Raw genomic sequence first — 23107 nt, forward strand, 5'->3', positions numbered from 1 at the left:
TAATACCGAAACTCTATCACTCGTGGACTAGGTGGATTTTATCCACTAAACCACGTAAAAGACCAGTGTTCTTGAGAGTTATTTTCTTACTTTGTTTTATCATCAAGCACTAATTCAACCTTGTTATTTTCTTAATTCACTGATGGCGAAAAACCGCGTCAACCGGGTGCAATACGAAAGTTAAACTAAAAAATTAGTATTTTTGTAATTTTTTTACACAAGAGGCATTTTTCAACTAGAAATCCAAAAAAATTGTGTGATTTTTTGTGCTAAAATTAATTAGTAATTTCACACTCATTGGTTTTGTAAAACTTCTCCCCCTTTTTTCTTCCCGGAAGCTTATGTTTGGTATTGGGAAAAAAAAATTGTTGGATCCAAAATAGTTTTTTTTTCTTTTCTTTCCACTTTTTTACTTTACTTTATTTTCTCTTTTCTTCACTACCAAAAGTAGTACTAAAGACTAACTTTAAGAAGTTTTTGTAATTTTTTAAACTTCAAGGTGAATTGCATAATTTAATCAAAACAGGAACAAATGTTATCATCTTTCTTAATTAATTGTTATTTTTGTTGATGAAAATAAAAACTTCATCCATTGCTTTAACGAAAAATTGTTCAAATAAGGTTAGATATGCCTAAAGAGTAGATACAAATCTTACACAGAAGATCTATAATGATTAACCAAGTCATTTCCAGAGGACCCTTTACATTATCAATAGTTATAATAATTATAATCATTTTAATTATTACTTAAAATGATTGGTTATTTCTTTTTATTAGACAAATGGGTGAAAATGACTTTTTTTTTTTAAGTGATTTTGCACTCTAACCTACTGACCTCTGTCTAAAATTCAATCAGCTGTCTAAAAGTTTCGATCGGCTGTTTAAATTTTACAAATTTTCAATTAGTTGTCTAAATTATGAAATGTCATTTTTGCAAAAAAATTATTAAACTAGGCTAGAGTACAAAATAACTTTAAAAAATAAGTCATTTTGCCAAGAGAACCTTTACATTATCAATAGTTATAATAATAAGAGAAGTTGATGAAAATGATCTCTATTTTTAAGTGATTTTGCACTCTGACCTACTTTTGATAATTTTTTGCAAAATAATCTCTCTAAAATTCGACCAATTGTCTAAAATTTTCGACCGGCCATTTGAATTTTTCGATCACCTGTCTACATTTTCGACTAGCTGTCTAAATTACGAGATGTCATTTTGCAAATAATTATTAAAACTAGACTAGAGTGCAAAATGAATTTAAAAAATAGGTCATTTTGCCAAGCTACCCTACTAATAATAACAATAATAAGAACTACTCAAAATTTTCCCACTTTGGTGTTATTCCATAGAATCCTCATATCATACACTATTAATAATGTATTCAATTTGGAAAGATGTCATCAATCTTAGCACAAGTGCTCCACAAACAATTCATATCTCAAGTTAAAATTCTGTCTGACAAAACTGAAAAATAACTAAAATAAGTTAATAAGTATGCAGTGTAACTTATAAAGTTACACTGTACATACTTTTTGTTTTTAAAAAAAAAAAGTATATAGATGATATACAAGAAGAACTAGTTTGATTTCTACATGTTAAAAAATCAAGTTATTAAAAGATTAAAACTAAATATTATATTGGGACATGAACAAGTAAGTGCTTCAAACTAGAGGTCCAAAACCTATCCGTTTTTATTGACTCATTGTTATATTGGACATAAACACAGACAGGAGGTAGTTGTTTCAAACTAAAGGATCCGAAAACTATCGGCTTTTTCGAGTCTAATTGTACCAGAGCTTGATGACTCACCCATTGCTTCGGGAGAGGCTGAAGCTGTAGGTGGGTGTGATGACTCTTTTTTCAGAGAAGTGGGCATTCCTGAAATCTCCTGTTCAAGTATAGAAAAGATTACATGCATATATATCAGCATATTTTTCATTTTTGAAAAACAATAAAGAGTATCATATGTAATGAAGAAAGTAAGAAAAATAAATGTTTTTTCATATGGTCTTTAAACATGTTTTTGAGATTTAGTTTTTTTTTTTCTTTCTTTCATATTGTTTTCCTCTTCTGAATATGTTTAACTCTTAGCCATAAGTTGGTCAATTAGAGATGTTCATTACACTACACTTGATACAGCAAAAAACTAGAAGTTTACCTTCATCAAATGCAACCTCAACTCACTAGGCTTAACTTGATTTCCAATGCATGCCATCACAAACTTGGAATTTTGGAACAATACATCAGCTGCAGCTTGCTTTTTCTCTTCAATCTGCCATGGCAAAGAAAAAAGTCCAAGACTGAAAGATATAAGCATCTAACTCAACAATTATCAGCACCAGTAGCCACTTGAAATTATAAAAAAATGTTATGAAGAAGACATGAAAAAATTAAACTTCTTTCTTTCTGAAGCCACAACCATATCTTAAAAGGTACCAAAATTTTATGGTTACACAATTGAGAAATGGGATGTTATTACTCCATTGAAACAAGCAGTTGAATGTTCAACCAGCCCCCATTGGACCATGTGCTTCATGGAGAAACTAATTCATAGCAGTGTGACATTGGATTTTCAAGTTTCACTAATAGGCAATTGATTGTGATTTTCCATGATCAGAAATCAAAATTCAAAAGTAGTAATCATTTAAGAATGAACTTTCTTTGAACACTCTGTACAAACAAGCCTCAAAAGAAATTCTAAACTAACACCATACAAAATGAGGTAAGAGGAACAATGAAATTGCATAAAAGTAGTGAATGAACTTCTTCCAAATCTTCTATCCAAAACATCAGAAAGAAGAAAATAAAAGTATTACTTAATCTGCAGCTAGGGATGAAAAAAAAAACCCTTCTCAGAATTTAACATCAGTCAGCAGTGATACCAATACATAAATAAATCCATGTAACAATTCCCTTAAACAAATCACAGAGAATATGAATAAAACCACAAAAGCAGCTGGAAATTTTAGAACATTTTATAAAAACCCAAAAGGGTCCATGATTTTGAGGGATTCCTGAAAGTTATGAAATTTGAAGAACTACAATTAAAATTATGCCAATCGGGTATGGACTAATTATTGCAGAATACAGAAAAAGAGTAATTTAGATTAAGGTACTCAGAATCGAACCTCGTAATCTTCTTTCATGGCAGAAACTTCGTTCGGGTTCTTAATTCTCTCTCGATGAATGAGTCAGCCAACCACAGGGAATGAAAACAGACCAGAAATTTGAACTTGTCAAGAACTGCTTTTATTTGTATGAAAATATAAAAACTTTGGTTAGATTAACATCAAGGCCTATTAGCTCAGCTGGTTAGAGCGTCGTGCTAATAACGCGAAGGTCGCAGGTTCGAGACCTGCATGGGCCATTTTTATATGTACATTTTTATCTTAACACAGACTAATTTATATTAAGAAAAATGGGTGAAAATGATTTTTCTTTTAAGAGATTTTGAATTTTTTTTCCAAATGACATTGGTCTAAAATTCTTTATAAAATGATATACATCTAAAATTTGACTAGTTGTTTGAAATTTTTGAGGAACTGTTTGAATTTTTCAATCACGTCTAAATTTTCGACAAGTTATCTAAATTATGAGAGACCATTTGGAGAGTGCAAAATAACTCTAAAAAATAAGTTATTTTTCCAAATGACTTATTTATTAATTAACAATTAGAGACTAACTATGTTACTTTTTTATTATTTTTTTACAATATAAAATAAATAAGATATTAATTTTTGTATATTATTAATAAATATTAAATGAATTGATGATTTTTTTAAAATTAATTTGTTTTTGTGCTTTAAAATACAATTGCAAATATTTAACCAAATATAATGACATACATCTAAAATTTGACTAGTTGTTTGAAATTTTCGACGAACTGTTTGAAATTTTCAATCAACTGTCTAAATTTTCGACTAGTTGTCTAAATTATGATAGACCATTTGGCTAGAGTGCAAATAACTTTAAAAAATAAGTTATTTTTCCAAATGACTTATTTATTAATTAACAATTAGCGACTAACTATGTTAATTTTTTATTATTTTTTTACAATATAAAATGAATAAGATATTAATTTTTGTATATTATTAATAAATATTAAATGAATTGATGATTTTTTTTAAAATTAATTTGTTTTTTGTGCTTTAAAATACAATTGCAAATATTTAACCAAATATAATGACACATTTTTTTTGTATCAAATTTGGAGATGATGTTAGGGATTTGGCAAGTGACTTTTTAAGTAATTTTCATTGACAAATCAACAATAAGGAGATCTTTGAATTAGATTGATTTTTATTTTTTATTTTAGTGAGGAAAAAGATAAAAGAAAAAAAGAGGCAGTGATTGTTCAAAAAGGGTGTTCAGAAATTTTAAGAGAGGAAATGATTGTGAAAATTGTCTTTGACTCATATCCCACAAATAAAAATCATTTCAAAGCCATATCCAATCCAGATGTAAGAATCAACATGTATGGAAGAGCAGTTTTAACTAGATAGTAAGTAAGTACTCCCTCCAAAATAGCCAAATCAAATGCTGATTATAGTAATCGTTTTTTAAAGACACTGACTGGGAATGCAGATTTTTAGAGTTCAAAAGATGATAAAAATAAAATAAAATAAAAAGTAATAGTAGCAAGGTGAATTTCAAGGTGAAATGGGAAATCATGTTTCCTTAGTTGAAGGACCCTTCTTTGCAGCCTCTGCGGCGGCTTTCTCTGCTTCTATCTCAGCAACAATGGCGTCGATTTCAGCTTCTTCTAGTTGTCGCAGACCTTGTTCCCTTGTCATAACTGCAACTTCTATGTTCTTTCCGCCACTTTCAACAACCTAAAATTATTCACAATCCAGATGTCAAATTCATTACTTCTGAGAGTTTAGTATGTAGACGATGGGTTCGAATGCAGTTTAAAAGCCGATTACAATCTTCAAGCAACATGTGTGAGCTACCAACCACACCTCATGATGAATTAGCCATTAGTGTCAAATTAGAAGCCTATTTACTAACCATATGAGGACCAAGACATTACTACTGTAAGAAAAAGAAAACTAATTAAGTTTTGTCTTAGGATATGCACATATGACTTGCTCTATAACAACCTAAAAGAGAATAAATGTAAATTATATAATGTCCCTTCTTTCTCGTGATTAGAAGCTTTTTCAATATTAAAAGATAGATTGTAAAATCATCCACATAATTGCCAAATCAATTCCACAGAATGGACAAGGGAAGCTTTGGTTGGGACAACCTTCCAGTGAGGACACAGAAAGGTCAAGACAGCCGTAGTGTTGAGATTAGCTTACTCTAATTTTTGAACATATTTTAACTTAGAGGTGGATTTAGTTTAAAACTAAAACTTAAGATGAAGTTCTTGTAATTTTTAAAACTTAAAGGTGAGTTACATAATCATCATTTCTAATGATTCATTTATTTTAAGAAACTAGATTAAATATGCATCGCGTGCTATTACTTACCTCAAGCAAAGCACGAATGGCGAGCTTGACGGTTTCTTGCCCAGCTGTCTCCTTGTAGTTTTTCTCAAGAAACTCACGCAATGAGTTAGAGTTTCTTCCAGTGGCATTGGCTTTCCAGGCTGAAAAAGTCCCCGAAGGATCTGTCTGATATAGTGCCGGTGCACCTGTGTATGGGTCAAAGCCAATAATCAAAGTTGAAAGCCCAAACGGTCTAACACCACCACTTTGTGTGTACTTCTGCTGAAGGCCAGCAATGTAGCGAGTTATATACTCAACAGTTACTGGATCCTCAACCGTAAGTCGGTGGCTTTGACATTCAATTCTCGCCTTGTTTATCAAGACACGAGCATCGGCTTTGAGCCCAGCACAGGCCAATGCAATGTGATCATCCAAATTCACAATCTTCCTCACCGTTCTGCACAAAAACAACCAATAAGAGAAGATAATCTTCTGTTCATCAACATAAAATGATTCCAACACATGAGCATTGCCAACTCCCAGTTCTTATCTAACATAGACTCTAACTAGTTCAATCTCCATTTCTTATAAAACTACACAATCTAAAATAATCCAAATTTCAAGGCTCATGCCTCATGGGGTAAGGGATATAGCTAAATCTCTCTCTATTTCCTGTATCCCCAAAAACTAAACATAAATTCACACACCTGCGGGCTTAATTGAGTATCAAAGTTCAGTAAGATTATGCAAAGCAGGGCCACATAAAAGGGCCAATTCCGAGATCAAATCAAACCCAATGAATTTCAATTTCCAGCAAAAGTACATTTAAAAAAAAACACTACATTTCCTTTCTTTCTTACTCCAAATAAAACCCCTAAAATCATAATTTCACAAGAACTAGATCAACCCAAACCCCCATAAAATGCAAACCCGTTTCGGCCTCATCAGACTTTATAAACATCTAAACATAAAACCCTAGTTCAAGTTCAAAATCTCACTCCACTCAAATAAAAAAAAAACGAGAAAATACCAAAATAAAACTCAGTTTGGAAAGAGAAAGAGAACCTGGAGTCCTGAAGTTTAGCAGTGGACTTCTTTTCTACGCCGAGAACGATGGTATCGGTGCCACGAACGCCGACGGCGGCGTTACCCTTACGCACGGCCTCGAGCGCGTACTCGACCTGGAAGAGATGACCGTCAGGTGAAAAGACGGTTATAGCCCTGTCGTACCTGGCCATGGTTGTGGTTTGAGCTTCGTCTTCGTTTTCTCTCTTTGGAAGTTCGATCAGATCGGTGCTCTGAGTTTTCCGTCTCCAAAAAGCTCAGCTCTCTCTGCTCTCTGACTCCTTTTTTGAGCTTTTTTATGAAACCTTAATTGGGCCACAAGCCAAGCCAACTCTATACAAAACGACACGTCGTTTTATTGACTTAAAACGACTGTAGCTTTTTATTTATGTCAAACGACACCGTTTTTCATAGTTAAGATAAGATATTTATTTGGAATGCTTAATTAATTTTCTGAGCTTCTAATTTTTATGAACAACAAAAATATTTTCTTGTTTGGTAAATAAATAATATAACTTTTGAATTAATGTAATTAGGTTTCCTTATTTATCAAAATTAATTAGTTAGGTTTAAACTATGTAGGGTCAGCCCTAAGCATATGTGAGTTAGACCTGTGTCTACGCCCCAAATAAAAGACTCCATTTTTTTTAAATGTAATTTTCCCAATGGTTACAGCCAGCCCTGGAATCAGGTATGTTGATTCTTTTATTGTGATTTTATTTTTTTTAAAGAGTGACTATATCACTATTAAGATATTAAGATTGAAGGGATTTGTTAATTCATTTTGAAGAGATATATTTATTTATTAAGACTAATAAAATAAATCAAACATTTAATCTAAATTGATTTTTTTTAAACTAGAAACAACACAAATTTTTCCATGATATGTTATATCTAGAAGGATTACACTAACTTGATGTTTGTAATTTCAACTTTGCTGATATTGTAATAGTGATTACCCCTATATATTTTTTAAATTTAAATATAGATTTATTAATGCCAAAGTTGTACACAAATGCTAAAGTAATAGAAACACTATAATTTAGAAGAATTGAAAATGACTTCTTTGTATTTTGACATAGTTTTGATAATTTTTTACAAAATAATTTATGTCTAAAATTTTGACCATCTGGAATATTATAGGTCATTTTGCAAAATATTATCAAAACTAGGTTAAAGTAACTTTAAAAATAGGTCATTATTATTCTTGGTTTGTTCTAAATGTGCAACATAATTAGACTTTTTTTTTTGGTTAAGCTAGAGGTGCAATGGGTCTTATTCCTTTAATCTATGTTTGGTATGAAGAATAGAAAATAAAAGAAGAAGAAAATGTAGGAGAGACAGAATTTAGAAAGAAAGAAGAGTAAACATGTTTCTTTATTAATTGTTTTTGTTCGTAGGAAGGAAATAAAATTAATTTATTATAAAATTATTATATTTTCCTTAAATTATTAATATAAAAGTAATTTCTCACTCTAGGATAAGCAATAAAATCATTTGTTAATTTAACTGGAAGAAACTAAACTTTATGATATACCAATGGCATGTTATTCTGATGCTTATGCACCTAAACGACACGTCGTTTACTTCTAACATTTTATGGGATATATTAACTCAACCAACCAAATTTTGCATATAGATCACCTTATTACATGTCAGATATTGTGCAATTCAAAAGAGATGCCCCACAATAATATCTATAAAATTGAACAAGGCTACCAAAGTATTAAGCCAAAATTGTGATATTTTCATCAAATAAACTATATTTTATATATATATATATATATATATATATATATATGGAATCTAAGATGATTTTTTATTCTTTGGGAGCATACAATGCCAGCCTCTTTGTGTGGAAAAATATCAGGAAAATTGTGTTATATATCATGTACATTTTAGTAATTATAGGGAGTAACATCATCTATGTATATATATATATATATATATAATTTTTTTTACATGAGATGAGAAAGCAACTTAGTCAACTTTGTCTTGCTCTTGGTAGCTCCTGGTGCTTGGTGGGTCAAACTTTATTTGAATAGTTAGACTGATTTTTTGTTTTAGTGAGTGAAAGAATGGTGGACACCATTAGCTTGTAGTCAATAGGCTTAGTTAAATAAGCATCCATGCCCACCTCCAAGCACTTGGTCTCATCAGATGACATTGCATGAGCTGTTAAAGCCACAATAGGAATATGTAAACTAGTTCCTTCTTCTGATTTCCTTATTGCTTTTGTTGCTTCATAACCATCCATCTTTGGCATCTGAAAACTCATCAAAAACAAGAAAACATACACAAGTTACTAACTAGTATTTCTTGTAGCTGACTCGTTCGTTTGATTGTTTGTTTGATTGTTTTTTTTTCTTACCTGACAGTCCATCAGAATCAAGTCGAATGGAGGGAGATTCGATTTTTCGTCTTCTGAACTTGTGCAGGCATTTTGTTCTGCATTAAGTGAGCAATATAAGGCCTCTACTGCTTGCAGCCCATCACCTACCGCGGTCACCATGGCCCCCATTTTCTCGAGCATTATGGTTGCCACTCTCTGGAGGACTGGTGTGTCTTCAGCAATGAGTATGCGTAGTCCTTCAAGAGATTTATTTTCATTCATAGCTTTAGCTGCAAAACAATGTCCTTGTTCTTTAGGAGGAGCGGTGAGGAACTGTTGAGATGCAGATATCGAGTTTCTTGACTCGGGTTTTGTGTTGATGTTTCCAACTTCATGTAACCTGGATGCCATCTGTTCTTGATTATGATGATCCTTCTTTCTCATGTTGTTTTCATCTTGGTATACATGAGTCAGTTCAACTAAGCAGTTTTTAACACCTTGGTATTTAGAGGATTGGAGTTTAGTCATTCTTTCCCTTTGATTTTCTTCCATTTGGAGTGTAGAGTTACCCAAGTCAGAGATATCCTCAGATTCATCACTACTAGCAGTCTCAAAGTGAGTTGAATCAATCTCAAGGCATTCGTGCAAATCGCCTTCTTTCGTGTTAGTTTTCAAAGCACTTGAACTACTCCTCTTCTGCTGCTCAAGATTTTTCTCCTTTATCACAGCCTCAAGAATCTGAACCATTTTTGCCTTGTATAGAGGTTTGTTAACCATCAACACATGACCTTTTCTGCGAAGCTCCATCTTTATGGGGTTCGGTGTGTCATGATTTAACATCCATGCAAACTTTGCCTTCCCAGAGTACTTATCAAGAAAGTTAAGCTGTTCCTTCCATATATCAGTGCTCAAGTCAAGTACAGCTATGTCCACAACCATCAGGAAATATGGATTCCTCATTTCGTATACATTAAGCAGGTCAGCTCTCAATTTATCATTCAGTGACAACTGTGTTTCGAACCCTTTGCTGCGAATTGAGTTACTGCCTTGGAAAAGTTCCCTGAGAATTTGTGTCAGTTCATTCCAATCAGATACTTCTATGTTGAACACTCCATTTTTTCGCAACCACTGAGACATGATCAGTCTTCCCATGCTGCCATTTAGTGCAAGCAACACCTGAATTCAAATTAAAACATTTTCAATCAAGTTTTTGTGTCCTTGATCTAAGCTGAGTAAAGATTAGCCTATCAGAAAGGCAATTATACTGACCACCAAGCCATGCTTCGCGAAATCGATTTGACAATGTTGTTCTGTGCTATCTGCAGGTGTGTTGAGAACTAAGTAGAGCTGCATTAGAGTTCCAGGACTATTTTTCTTTACAACCTTAATTTCTCCACCCATCTTATTGACCTGTCAATAATAGTGTTAATATTGCAGAAGTTGAGTATTTAATATCAACCCGCTTACAAGGCTATGACTTGCTCCACTCATTGTCAATTGATTTTGAAATGAAAATCATAGTCATACCCTCTATTCTATGCTATGTAATCTTTTATTCTCCTACTATGCAACCTTTTATACTATGTTAACTTTCATTCCTTAGTCCATTTTTCCATTGTATTAGAGTCCAGTAGCTAAAACAACCATTTGCTCTAAAACAATAGCGAGCCAAAAAGAGCTGCTAGATCCAGTTCAAGATTGGTACTCGAAAATAGTCACCATTTTGAGGGGAATATACAAGTGTCCTACATCGAATATGTGTGAAGATATCAACTCACTTATAAGACTATGAGTTACTCCACTCATTATCAATTGATTTTGAGATTGAACCCCATGAGTCTTATCACACCCTCCATTCTATACTATGTAACTTTCTATTCTCCTACTCTCTAAACTTTCAACCTACTATCTAAATTTTCATTCTCCTGTCTATTCTTAATTTAATCCGCAATGAATCTAAAACTCACCAAAGTCCTTACAATGCAGAGTCCAAGACCAGTACCACCATGCCTGAAAAAGAGAAGAGATTCAGTTTAAGTTAAAAGAAGATATAGAGTTAGATACAATAACAATAGTAATCAATGCCGAACTGTGTAATGAAAACAGTTTAGAATACATACGTTCTAGTTGTTGAGGGATCTGCTTGCTCAAAGCTTTCAAAAACAGACTCCCATTTACTTGTATCAATCCCTAAAAAATTCCAATGACATAATTCAGAAAACTTGAACAAAACACAGTCCTTTCATGTGCAAGATAGTTTGAAGGTTCATACCGCAGCCAGTATCATCGACCTCAAACCAAAGAATCTTTTTGTTGTCTTTCTTATGTGTCTCCCTTGCATGATTACCTTGATGCCTCAGCTTCATCTTATGTGCACATCTCTGTTTCTTATGTTCTTGAGGACTAAATGTATTGAAGTTCTGACACCACCCTCTAAGTATGACATGTCCCGCTGTAAATATTTTTTTAAAAAAAGAAAATGAGTTTTGAGACAATGAAATTTTGGAAAGTATTGCTCTAAAATTACTTATTTTGGTACTTGATGAGTGCCTTGTTCTGATTAGTTTAACTTTTCTTGTTCATCAAATTATTTTAAATGTATTTTCAAGACCCTTTATAGCAAGTACTGTATCCAAAAGCTCAATAGTATAAAAGTTGTACTTACATGTAGTGAACTTGATAGAATTGCTGATTAGATTTGCAAATATTTGAACAACTCTTGCAGAGTCCCCTTGAACTAATCTTGGCATGTCATCTAAAAAAACATATATTGGTTAGCAAAAATTTGGATAAATTGATGGAACCAAGAATCACAAAGAAAATAAGTCATACCAGAGAGGTCTAACACAGTCTCCACATTGTGGTTTATGCATTGAACTGAGAACATATCAACAAGCCCTTCGAGCTCTCGTCCCAAGTCAAACTCAGCTTCTTCCAACACCAGTTTCCCAGATTCAACCTATAGAGAATAAAATATTTCAAAAAAGCTATGAGATTTAAGAGATAGCTGTTACAAAACTCTGCATATTTCATGCTTCTTAGACCAATTTTTGTTTCAAGAGAAAAGAAATTTTAATCAATGCTTTCTTTCTTTACAAAATACTTGATGGAAAAAAGAAAACATATCAGCTTGTATTCATAGCTCACCTTGCTGAGATCCAATATGTTGTTAAGGAGCCTAAGCAAAGCTGTTGAGCATTTTCTGATCTGTGTCACCGTAGCATATTGTTCGTTTGTGAGGCAGTCATCACATATTAGAATGTCCAGCAATCCAATAACTGCAGCCATTGGTGTCCTCAATTCATGACTGTCATCAATCCAATAGAAAAAAATTGTCAATTATTTCTCATCTATGAAACACAATATACTTAAAAGTTTCTAATGAGTCATCTCTAGTTCAATCAAATAACAAACTTGTTATAACTACTTAGGTAGAACTTAAAGAAATTACTATTTGATAAAGCAATGAATTAAAAAACAACTTTTATTCACTCTTTTTTTGTTATCTAAACAAAGTGTATATACAGTCTATTTATACAATAAAGGGCAACGGTAATATACCAAATGCACTCCTAGATATAAGCTTTATTAATTCTAGAAGATGGTAATCCCTTGGATATAACATAACAGATTGCTATATTGGTTTCCAACGGGTTAGCAAATATCATGGGATTTTCTGACCGTTCAGAGAGGTAATTCTCTTGCTCTTTTTCTTTATTGCCCATATCCTCATTAGTAATAGGATTTGATTTATTTTTGGATAGTGAATCAACTCACTCTCAAAAGACTAGCCTATAAGAGGAGGGTGTCCAAGTAGTTATAAACCACCGACCAATGTCGATGTAGGATGCTAACAATACACCAACCAATCTCATACTTAGTTGATAAGGGATCCTAAGAGAGACAGTTTTTTTTCCAAATTAAATTAAAAAAGAAAAGCCAACCTCATATTTGCTAGGAATTGGCTTTTGTAGTTGCTAGAAGCCTCTGCCCTTCTTCTTGCATCAAGATGGCTAATGAGTTCAGCTCTAAGTTTCATTTCTTTTGATACTCCATTTGTGAGTATAAAAATACAAATGCATCCAATCACTAAAATACACAATGATGCAGATATCAGTATGACCAATGTTTTCAAAGCTCTCTCATCCACCTTCCCCATTATGTACTTTCTTGGAATAATTATAACACCCACCTGAAATAGTTAGAAACAAACCAAGTTACAAATGAAATGATAGAAACTAAAGTTTCTATACCTCTGAGTCTATATGGGATAAGATAAAATTTTGGGTGGCTACTTGGGTATATCGAAACAAATGTTTTGGGGGGTTGCCTTTTCTGACCTTATTAGAGATTGGAGCAATTTCTGGTTTTAATTTTTGGGTTTGGGGTCTATTGTGTTTGTTCTAGTTGTAACCACGGTATTCCTCCGCCATAAGTGAGGGCTCTCAATCTTATTGGGAGGAGGTCAGCCTTTTTGACCTCTGTCTCTTTTTTCAAAAAAAAAATGATAGAAACTAAAGTCCCAATAAGTACAAGAAAACAGATAATAACAAATTCAAAGAATTACCAGAGGAAGTCTCTTTAGTTTTAGAAAAAAGGAGTCAATGTAATATTGCTGATTACCAAGCTCAGCATTCTCAATATGAACTTCATGACCAGGAGGAAAATCTTTGCCATACTGTCTTTGTAACCACCCAGCTCCCATTCTTATAACTTCATCCTCAGAATCCACAGCCATCATAAGTTTAGGTCCCTTTGTTGTATTCCTTAAGAGAGGAGTATTAGTTGAAGTGGCAAGCAAGTAACCTTCTTGAGATGTTAGATAAATATGTCCACTGTGAAATTCAACAAGCTCTTTCATGAGCTGGCCCACACTATACAATGCTGTAGTAACACCAACAACAGCCACTATGCTCCTATTGGAAGCATCCATAACCGGCAATGCTGCTGAAAGCATAGGCGAACCCGAGTACTTGCTCACTGCAACATGCCATGTGGCTACACCATCAGGTACTTGTGAAAGACCAGCAATATTGATCAAATCCTCTGGTGGGATTGGCCTAGCTTTTCCCATCTTATCACCTGTGATCGGATCAAGTGGCTCGCGGTACCATATAGCAGAAAAGTTACCATGTATAGTCTGATCATTCCATTCTTTATGTGATGAAAGCATGTCAGCAGCTTTGTAAGTGTTTCCAGCATTGATTGAATAGTTTGAAAGATCAGAGTAAATGTAGAATGTATTGTTACTTCTATGATCTCTATGAAAAGCCTGAACAAAACCATTCCTGTAATTGATAGTGATTGCATTTAGAGCTTTACGACTTGCAAACAAGGCCCATGTCACATCTCTCATAGATTCGTAGAGCTGCTAATGATAACAAAGATTTAGTAAACTAAAAGAACAAATAGCTCAACTCTTACAATAGAAAAGAGTGATTTCTTAGCAAACCAACCTCAACTTGTTCAGCTTGAGTGGTAGGCTTGCTGTAACGTTTGATCACATACTCTGAGAGTTTAACCTGAGCAGTTGTGATTTCAGCCGTCGAATTCAAAATGTTCCACATCCTCAAAATGGGGCGTTGGAGAAGTTCATGGCGAAGGCCATAAGCCAAAGTGCTGAGGGATTTTGCAGTGTAGATCCTTGTGAAATGCCATGTCAAAATGGTCAGAAGCCCTATCAAAATGGCTAACATAACCTGAATAACAATACCAATCAGCACCATCAATATCAGATAAGTGTGATCTATAATAACAGAAACAACACATAAGATAACACAATTAAGGGAAGAAGATAAGAAGAGAGTTTGATTGAGGCCAACCATTATGGCTAGGCGAGCAACAAAGACGCTATAATATGAAGAGAGACAGTAAGTGTTAGCATACTGAAACTCTTCTCTTTCAACATCTCTATGGAAAACTCTTCTCCCACGAGGAGTTGTGCTCCTTCTCCAAGGGGTAGCAAAACCAGTAACTGTATCAAACACCTTTTTCAGAGGAGAACCCATTAGTGTGTTTCAAGTTTCTGAACATTCAGAAGTTTTCACAATAATGGTTTTTTCTTTCCTTCTTTTAACTTTTTCCTGCTCAGAAAGTGATGAATAGTGCTGCTGAATACTATAAAATTGCATGCATTAGCATACACTTGTATGTATGTGTTTTGTGCTGTAGTGCTGTACTGATGTATGGATATGTAAGAGAAAGAGAGAGATGGGTGTGCCACTACTAGAAGAAGTTGGAGGCAGATGTACCTCTTTGCCTTCAAAAAGTGGGAAATGACACAAGAACCAGTATATATTAAAAACACTCTCTTTCACTCCCACTCAACTATTCTCTTTCTCCTCTTTTATTTGCCAAATTCGACCGACGGTTGCTATTTGTCATCTCTTAAGGTATCCAACAATATATGAGGTGGCAGCGATATCTCATAATAATTATTAAATTAAAAGGTGTGAGACCCGATATTGGATTGCACCAATAGCGGTATGTCACATTTCTTGTGGTGGTAGTAATATCACACTTTTGTCCACTTTTTGTTTGCCAAATTCGACCAACTGTTGCTATTTGTCATCTTAAAGTGTCCAATAACACATGAGCTGGCAGCGATATCCCATAATAATTATTAAATTAAAAGGTGTGAGACCCGATATTGGATTGCACCAATAGTATATGTCACAACCTTATGGTGGTAGCAATATCACACTTTTGTCTACTTTTTATTTGCCAAATTCGACCGACTGTTGCTATTTGGCACCTTAAGGTATCCAATAACACATGAAGTGGCAGCGATCCCATAATAATTATTACATTAAAAAGTGTGAGACTCAATATTGGATTGCACCAATAACAGTATGTCACATTCTTGTGGTATTAGACACTACTGGGCCCTCGGCAATTCCCCTCGAATTAATATGGTGAATTTAGTAGATATGTGTTAACACTTGGGCCATATAAATCTGAACATTATTCACTCACAACAACTCACAAAGAATCATTCTTCACTGTACGAGAATCCATATCACCATAAAGAAAAAGGAAGAAAAAAAATATCATTTCACCCATTTGAGCTTCTTCATTATTCTCTTTTTGTTTTTACATGTACTGCCAGTTGCAACTACTTTTTTTTTATCCTGTTCACAATTGGAAATATTGGTCCACAGACTTGGACTTTGGCCAATTCGATGGGACCAAAAGTCAAAGACATAACATGAGAGAGGTTCTATTCTATGAGCAGTAAAAAGAACAGTAAGTATTTATTTATTTTGTATTAATCTTTCGGTGTGTTAATGATGGTTGTTATTGGTAGTAACTTGAGTTTAAGTGTCTAGAGTCAAAACTCTTAAACCGAAAGAGAAACCAACTCAAATAAAAAAATAATAATTAGGAGTTTCACAATTTTGGGTCCCTCTGCTTTCTTTTGATACTAGTTTAAAGTCCCAGTTTCAAACAATTATAAATAATTAAGATCCTATATTTTGTAAATTACTGAAAAATAATACTCTCATGTTAATAGTTCAGACTTAGTCTGTTACAAGAGAACAACAATGAAATTTTTTATCCTTTCGAGTTTATTGTTATTCAAATTTAAGACCAATTTACAAATTAGAAGACTTTGTTTGTAATTGTTTGAGACCAAACTGCCATTAAAATAAAACAAAATTAACTAAAATTTGAATTCTTGATTTCAAATTATTACAAATAGCACACTATTTCTTAGTGAAAAATGACACTTTCAAGTCCAGCGTTCGGACTATTTCTTTCCACTTTTCATAGTTGCTCAAATTTAAGTTGAATTTTTTTTTTTTTTTTTTGGTACCAATTTACAGAACAAATGGTATTACAAGAAAGCACTTATTTAAATCAAAATACAAAGCCATTAGGAAAAGATGAAAAAGACCAAAATTTTTTTTTAATGCAAGTGTAGTTTAATCAAAGCAAAAAACCAACGTACTCAATTTATATTAAAATCAAAATCTTTTGCATAATCGTGACAATGAAAGGAGGCCTTATCACCAAAGCTAGTGACAAATATTAAAATCCAATATGTAAATGTAATATATATTAATTGTGGTGCATGAGTGATTATATTTGACTTGTCTTGAAATGATAGCACGATTGGACTCAAAACCGGGGAGCATGGAGGCACAGCCAAAGCCAAAGCCAATAGTCAAATAATCTACTTACTTATGATGAGGAATCACGAACTAATCTAGTCTCTTCTTCTGTAAAGAATAAAAACAAAAAAGATAATTAGTACAAGAAAATTAATCTTAATCTTTCTTAAAAGCAAGAAAAGCTTAAGATAAGTCATATGGAATTATATATGGGGAATTTAATGCCATTTGGGTAAGTGGAGGTAGCTTACAAACAACCCATTTCTGATTGAGACTAATGTTTTTAGAAAACTTAAAGTATAAGCGTGCATTGACTTGGCATATATCATCCTCTAGAACACTGTATTTGTGATCCACATCACTTGTCCATATATATATATATATAAATATATGTGTATATATATATATATGTGTGTATGTATAGCTTCCAGAAAGGCTTACGCAACAACCACTACACTATCTATGTAGTAGTGCCCTGCCCAAGAGGTAAAATCAGTATACAAAAGGGCTTATATTAGGTACAATACAAAATACCAATAGGCAATAATAATGTAAGTAAATAAAGAAGAATATTTTTGGGTTTTGATCTTGTTTAAAGACTATATTCTTCTTTAACTTGTAGCTCAATTATTGGAAATGTTCAGTTTTCACGCTTTGGAATTAAGAGACCTTTTTGTAGATCATAGCTAGATAAGATAATTTATGCTAACCTAGATTATTTAGAATTGGGAAAAGGGGACCAAGAATTTTCTTAGGTTTGATTGAAAATTGATGCCCATAACTTCAATCCTCTTGGACTTGATAAGGGACAAGACGAATCTCTTCAGTCATTCAATTGATCACAACAAATACACATGTCTATCAGTCTCACTATCGGAATCAACAAAAGAATCAACAGGGCTTGCCTATGGGAGAGGTCAATAAAGCTTTTTTGTTATTATTATTAGGTTTTTTTAGGGTAGGTAACAATTTCATTGCAAAGTATCATTTTGGTACTCCATATTTATAAGTATCTTATATTTTAAAATCGTACATATTTAGTACCCTTTATTTTAAAATTGTACATATTTGGTACCCTAAATTCAAATTTAATTAATAAAATTTTACCAATTTAATCAAATTACTCTCATTCATACAAGCTATAACTACTGACAGTTTGGTCATATTGACAAAATTTTATCAATTAGGATACCAAATATCTATGTTTTCAAAATACGGAGCACCATGTGAGCATTATTGAAAACAGAGAGTATCAGAACGATACTTTGCAAAAATAACAAGCACCAAATGAGTAAATTCCTTTTTTTTTTTTATCATTTTAGTAAGTTTCACACCAAATAAGCATTTGATTCGTTACTTAAAAGACTTATTGTAAAAGACAATGAGAATATTAGTGGCCTAAAATTAAAGGTACAGACACCCATCTTTGTACCTCCGATGTTGGTGCTCCAATAATTTAAGAGAAAAGTATTTGTATTATATATTATATTGTATTGTATAGTATTGCCATTGCTATTGCTACACCTACTACTAACATAACATTACATGCCAGCATAAGTGGTAAACGCGTGGCAATCTACAAAAGATGGATTTGGGCCAATCATTCAAATGGGCTTTCTTCATTGGACAGTTTGATACTGTATTGGGGCCCACGGCCCAATCATGCGTACCAGTCAAACCCAATGAACGAAAGATTAAAAAAGTTTGTAAACAGGAAATCTCTGATATTTTTCTTGACGTTGATGCAGAATGTAAGGATTATAAAGAAAATATTAAAAGAAAAAAGAAAAGGGCACCAATGATGAAATGGAAAAAAAGAATGGCGTTTCACAGACTACCAAAGGCATAATCTCCTTACCTAACTGATATATAGTGATAAGGATTGAGAAAAGGGTTGTGAAGATAATGATGTTTAACTACTTCATACGAGGAAAATTGAAAATTGGTTCACTGATGAGTCAAATATAATCAACTGGTTTTTAGCCAACTCTCACAGGCTTTGGTCATGTTCTGTCTATTCTTATGTTAATTTAAACATATAGCTGATGAAGAACTATGAAGCTTTACTCTAAACAAAAGAAACTATTTTGTGCCTGCCATTATTACCTGGGTAGGCCTTTGTTTAATACCACAATTGTAGCGATCAATTGTACAAACGTTCCTGTTTCAGAAAAAATGAAGAGATTATATACATCAGCATAAAAAAATACAATAAAGAAGATGAAGATGGAGCATCACCATACTGTTTCTCATTGAATAAAAACAACAAAAATATTTTTCATAACATCAAAATGAACATTGGAGGACAGTATAATAAGACAGACTAGGCTTAAACCCTTGCCGTTGTCACCAGGAAATTTCCACCATTGATTACTTTGAATTCTTTTTCTTAGATTTTTTCACTTCAGAAGCTGCGGTTTTAGCAGCAGCTTTTGCTAAAGTAGTAGGTTTAAGAACACTTTTTGGGTTGAATGCCTTTCGGATTTTAAAGGCAGTCCATGCGGTCCCTATGGCATGTCCAGCAGCATCAAGTCCTTCATTTGTTGCCTTGGCTGCTTCTTTCCCATACCTGTGAGAGAAAAAAAAAATCATTTTCTTATAGAACATGTCGCTATTCTATAATCACTAACTTGATTGTTTTCCACATCTCTATTTCACTTTATGTAATCATTTTGTTTACTTCGCTGCCTTAATTCATTGGTATATTGCTCTTAGGGATCAGATGAATTGTACCTTTGGGAGACCAGTTCAGTAGTTACAGTTGAAGATGTTGACATGACATTTTTTCCAGATACTTCCACAGCATCACAGACCTTGCCTGTAAGGTCAAAATGAAACTATGAATATGGCACATAATAAAAACAACAAAACTGTTCAATGGACATAATATTCCTCTTACAACATCTAGGGAAAATTACAGATTACATATTTTAAAAATATATATATAAATTAAATAGACATATCTGGTCCCTAGTATCCAACTCAACAACATTGACAAGAATTACCAAGGCTGCATCTGATATCAGAAAACTGAAAACTCAAATTGGAAATGGGTTTATCCCTTTTTGGACCCATTGTTTTGTCTCATTACCTGTTTGGACCCTGTGTTTTGACAAATTATTTTTTGGACCCTATGTTTTGTAAAATGGTTAAAATAGAATCCTAAACTCAATTTTGATAAAGAAAAAATTGAATATAACAACACAGTTTTTAAGCAGAATGATTTTATTTTTGTTCTGAATTGTTAGTTTGATAAATTATTTGTGATTTTAGTTGAGAAAACATTGACCAAATTCTGGTTTAGGGTTCTATTTTAACTATTTTACAAAACATAGGGTCCAAAAAGTAATTTGTCAAAACACAGGGTCCAAAAAAGTATAAACCCAATTGGAAATCATCATAGCGGAAAATTGGAACTCAATTTGTACTCGGTGGGGCTGCAAAAAGCATTTGACTGATCCTAACTGAAGAAAAATACTTTACAAACTTCTGAATTGGTTGGGAGAGTAAGTGTGTGAGTGTACCGTGTACAAGTCCCCCATAAATGTATCTTATTTATAAAATAAAAATCAGATAAACTCGTCTCAAGTGAATGAATTGATGGAAATTTTAATCATGTTGTTAAATGCAAGAGGAAAATTAATGGGGTATACATGAGAAACATCAACACACAATGCACAGTCACACTCCATATCAATCAACACTATACAAAGAACAAAATAGAGAGTGAAAATAATAACTTAATAAATGAGAAGAAAATCAAGCGGATGAGATAAGCAACTTACTAAAGCCATCCAGTGACGCAAGTATAATTTCCCCAGGAAGAAGGCCAAAAAATTTCTTGCCCACTTTTGAGTTTGCCACTGAACTCGTAAAGAATCCAGATACTTTCACAACCCCTGAAAGGACTCCATTTGCTACTTTCTCTGTCATTTTGGTCATCTTCTTGACCCTGCACAGAAAGTCAAGCTGATGAATTGTAATATTCAGACACAATCAGAAAAACGCAACTTAAGACAGTGAGGAACGAAAGTATAGTGTGTGTGAATACAATATTTCATTTTAATTCAAGTTCAATCAAACAAAATTAAATTTGAATTGATGCAACAATAAGCTAGTCAGGAAATCAAATACAAATTATACAACTAATACTGGTTCCAGTTTTTGGAAGATGTAGCATGGAACAAGGTCCAAGATCCAAACTGTAATCCATTGTTGCGACAGCTGAAACTAAATTATTCTATTTTTAGAATATAAAGGGAAAAATATAATCTGAAAAGTGTACCATTTATAGCACTAGCCTAAACAATGACTACAGAGTACGTTATGTTCAATACAAAAGCAGACATTTAAATGGAATATTCCTGATGTAGGAATCGTCAGAACAAGACACACACACACACATATATATATATATTATTTATATATATACACATACATACAGTACGTGAGACAAACTATAAGATTCACATACAAACAAACAAAATTAAACAACAGAACAAAACTGAAACCCAATAGAACAAAGAGAAATATTCAAAACCCAATTGAAAGACGAAAGCAATAGCATAGAAATCTCCACTTCATATCATACCTTTTAATCCTCCTCATGGTTTCCGGACTAATCTCCTTCTCCTCTTTCAGACTCATTCTTCTTTTCATAACTTCGTTCCCCCATTTAAGCCTATCCACCGTCACATCGCCACACCACAAAATCCCCCTGATCACTTGCCCCGACCCAGCAGCAATGAGCTTCGCCGCAGTGCCGCTATAGTCTTCTACGTTGGGAGCCAGAGTGGTCCAGTACGCCGCACTCCGATCTTTCATCAACTCCTTTGTCTTCTTCTCCTTCTTTAAATCCGCCGGCGAGGTCTCCAGGGCCACCGACCCGTCCAAAACCTCCGACCCCTTTTTCGCCTTCTCCGAAACCTCATGCACAGAAAAGCAACTGTAATGCTGCAAAATTCCATCCAACTCCTTCACCAACCGCTCTTGCCCCTTCGACGCGATCGTCAACCCGTAATTCAACAAATTATCAGCATCATCAGCAGCAGTTTTCCCCTTCCGACCACGATCCTCGTCCCCCGAATCTGAATCAGATTCCGAACCGTGCTCCCTCGGGGTCCGAAGCGAGAAGAAGTAATGCGAATCATCGAGTTTCACGGCGGCCTCGTCCCTGGCCAAGGGCCATTGGATCTCATCGCCGACGCGTGCGAGAACGGCAACGATATTATCCCCCTGACGAAGATGAACCACGGTGAAATCGCCGGAAGCGAGCTCCACGCTGTAATGCTTATCGATGAGATGAAGAATGGCGCCGGGAATTCTGACGATGACCTCTTCAACAGCTTCCGGTGGAGCCGTAGGTGCGGAGGGTTCGGTGAATAGATTCTCGACGAGGTCTCTCATGTCGATCGTGGGGTAGAGATTCGAAGACGAGGAAGAAGAATTAGGGTTTGGGTTTGGGTTTGGGTTTCGAATAGTAGGATCATCGGGATTTGACCGGATGACCTCCGGGTACATGGAGTTTCTGTATCTAGGGTTTTCGGAAGCCATTGATTCGAATGTTGAGGTATTGGGGACTAGGGTTTATGTTACTTGGTGAAGAAGTAAAACTATGGCAGTTGCAGCTGAGTTCTCGGATAACAGAATTCGATGGGGTGACCGTTTTAAACTCTCAAGAACCTCGCGCGCTAATACCGGTAAAAATAAATAAATAAATAAACTTTTTTATAATAAAAAAAATTAATAAATTATTATTCTTCTAAGACTCTTGCCCGAAATTTAACTTTTTGATAAATAAAAAAAATTCAAAAAATATAATTTATTAAATTCAAAAAGAAAATTTGCGGTCAAAATAAATGTAGCTAGAACAATTGATGTTAAAACTTTTTTTTTTTAATGATAATGTATATATTTATAAGGAAATTGTAAGGTAAGTTATGATGTCACATCATTGATGTGGTTGGGTTTTGTTTTAAGCACATAAATAAACTTTTATTTTAATTTTTCTTATGATGGTATTAATTATAGTCATAATATTACTCTTATAAAAGTTTTGAAAATTTTAAATGATTTACGGTAATAAAAACAAGGTTCAAATTATCAATTTTTCTATATGAACAAAACAGTCAAAATTAATTTACGAGCCTAAAACAAAATC

At 33.6% G+C, this 23107-nt stretch overlaps 4 protein-coding genes and 1 non-coding gene across 6 annotated transcripts; 1 reads left to right on the forward strand and 4 right to left on the reverse strand.

Moving 5' to 3' along the window:
- Positions 1-1400: 1400 nt before the first annotated feature.
- LOC133812881 (uncharacterized) lies at positions 1401-3285 on the reverse strand. Its single transcript, XM_062246713.1, has 3 exons — positions 3130-3285; positions 2160-2273; positions 1401-1889 (listed from the first exon to the last, which is right to left on the reverse strand). The coding sequence occupies exons 1-3, from the start codon at positions 3145-3147 to the stop codon at positions 1749-1751; spliced, it is 273 nt and encodes a 90-aa protein (XP_062102697.1). The 5' UTR covers positions 3148-3285; the 3' UTR covers positions 1401-1748.
- A 9-nt stretch (positions 3286-3294) lies between these two features.
- Positions 3295-3368, forward strand: TRNAI-AAU (transfer RNA isoleucine (anticodon AAU)). Its single transcript has one exon. It is a non-coding gene; the product is annotated as a tRNA-Ile (tRNA).
- Positions 3369-4525: 1157 nt separating this feature from the next.
- LOC133812882 (proteasome subunit alpha type-7) lies at positions 4526-6780 on the reverse strand. Its single transcript, XM_062246714.1, has 3 exons — positions 6502-6780; positions 5479-5893; positions 4526-4833 (listed from the first exon to the last, which is right to left on the reverse strand). Exons 1-3 carry the CDS (start codon positions 6672-6674, stop codon positions 4669-4671), a joined length of 753 nt encoding a protein of 250 aa, XP_062102698.1. The 5' UTR covers positions 6675-6780; the 3' UTR covers positions 4526-4668.
- Positions 6781-8225: 1445 nt separating this feature from the next.
- LOC133812883 (histidine kinase 1) lies at positions 8226-15105 on the reverse strand. Of its 2 annotated transcripts, none has more exons than XM_062246716.1 (13): positions 14656-15105; positions 14290-14532; positions 13401-14201; positions 12778-13025; positions 11981-12140; positions 11666-11792; positions 11499-11588; positions 11106-11285; positions 10954-11023; positions 10801-10843; positions 10103-10243; positions 8873-10009; positions 8226-8767 (listed from the first exon to the last, which is right to left on the reverse strand). In XM_062246716.1, exons 1-13 carry the CDS (start codon positions 14839-14841, stop codon positions 8528-8530), a joined length of 3666 nt encoding a protein of 1221 aa, XP_062102700.1. In that variant the 5' UTR covers positions 14842-15105; the 3' UTR covers positions 8226-8527. The 2 variants fall into 2 exon arrangements, with proteins under 2 accessions (XP_062102700.1, XP_062102699.1); XM_062246715.1 differs by having other exon boundaries at positions 13401-14204.
- Positions 15106-19174: 4069 nt separating this feature from the next.
- On the reverse strand, positions 19175-22609 carry LOC133812885 (protein EARLY-RESPONSIVE TO DEHYDRATION 7, chloroplastic-like). Its single transcript, XM_062246717.1, has 4 exons — positions 21539-22609; positions 20733-20899; positions 19681-19765; positions 19175-19516 (listed from the first exon to the last, which is right to left on the reverse strand). Exons 1-4 carry the CDS (start codon positions 22498-22500, stop codon positions 19318-19320), a joined length of 1413 nt encoding a protein of 470 aa, XP_062102701.1. The 5' UTR covers positions 22501-22609; the 3' UTR covers positions 19175-19317.
- Positions 22610-23107: the final 498 nt, after the last annotated feature.

Source organism: Humulus lupulus, chromosome 1, assembly GCF_963169125.1.
Source record: "Humulus lupulus chromosome 1, drHumLupu1.1, whole genome shotgun sequence".
In the NCBI taxonomy this organism is placed as follows: domain Eukaryota; kingdom Viridiplantae; phylum Streptophyta; class Magnoliopsida; order Rosales; family Cannabaceae; genus Humulus; species Humulus lupulus.

Bases quoted from the DNA above. Each gene is read 5' to 3' on its own strand.
- LOC133812881 (XM_062246713.1), bottom strand. The intron at 1,890-2,159 runs GTAAACTTCTAG...ATACTTGAACAG, and splicing joins TGAGGTTGCATTTGATGAAG to GAGATTTCAGGAATGCCCAC.
- LOC133812883 (XM_062246715.1), bottom strand. From the start codon at position 14,841: ATGGGTTCTCCTCTGAAAAAGGTGTTTGATACAGTTACTGGTTTTGCT. The intron at 14,533-14,655 runs GTTGGCCTCAAT...ATTGTTATTCAG, and splicing joins TTGCTCGCCTAGCCATAATG to GTTATGTTAGCCATTTTGAT. The intron at 8,768-8,872 runs GTAAGAAAAAAA...ATGAGTTTTCAG, and splicing joins TGATTCTGATGGACTGTCAG to ATGCCAAAGATGGATGGTTA.
- LOC133812882 (XM_062246714.1), bottom strand. From the start codon at position 6,674: ATGGCCAGGTACGACAGGGCTATAACCGTCTTTTCACCTGACGGTCAT. The intron at 5,894-6,501 runs GTTCTCTTTCTC...GTTTTTGTGCAG, and splicing joins GCTAAACTTCAGGACTCCAG to AACGGTGAGGAAGATTGTGA. The intron at 4,834-5,478 runs GTAAGTAATAGC...GAATAATTTTAG, and splicing joins CCATTCGTGCTTTGCTTGAG to GTTGTTGAAAGTGGCGGAAA.
- LOC133812885 (XM_062246717.1), bottom strand. From the start codon at position 22,500: ATGGCTTCCGAAAACCCTAGATACAGAAACTCCATGTACCCGGAGGTC. The intron at 20,900-21,538 runs GTATGATATGAA...CTTTCTGTGCAG, and splicing joins ACCATGAGGAGGATTAAAAG to GGTCAAGAAGATGACCAAAA. The intron at 19,517-19,680 runs GTACAATTCATC...TTTCTCTCACAG, and splicing joins ACTGAACTGGTCTCCCAAAG to GTATGGGAAAGAAGCAGCCA.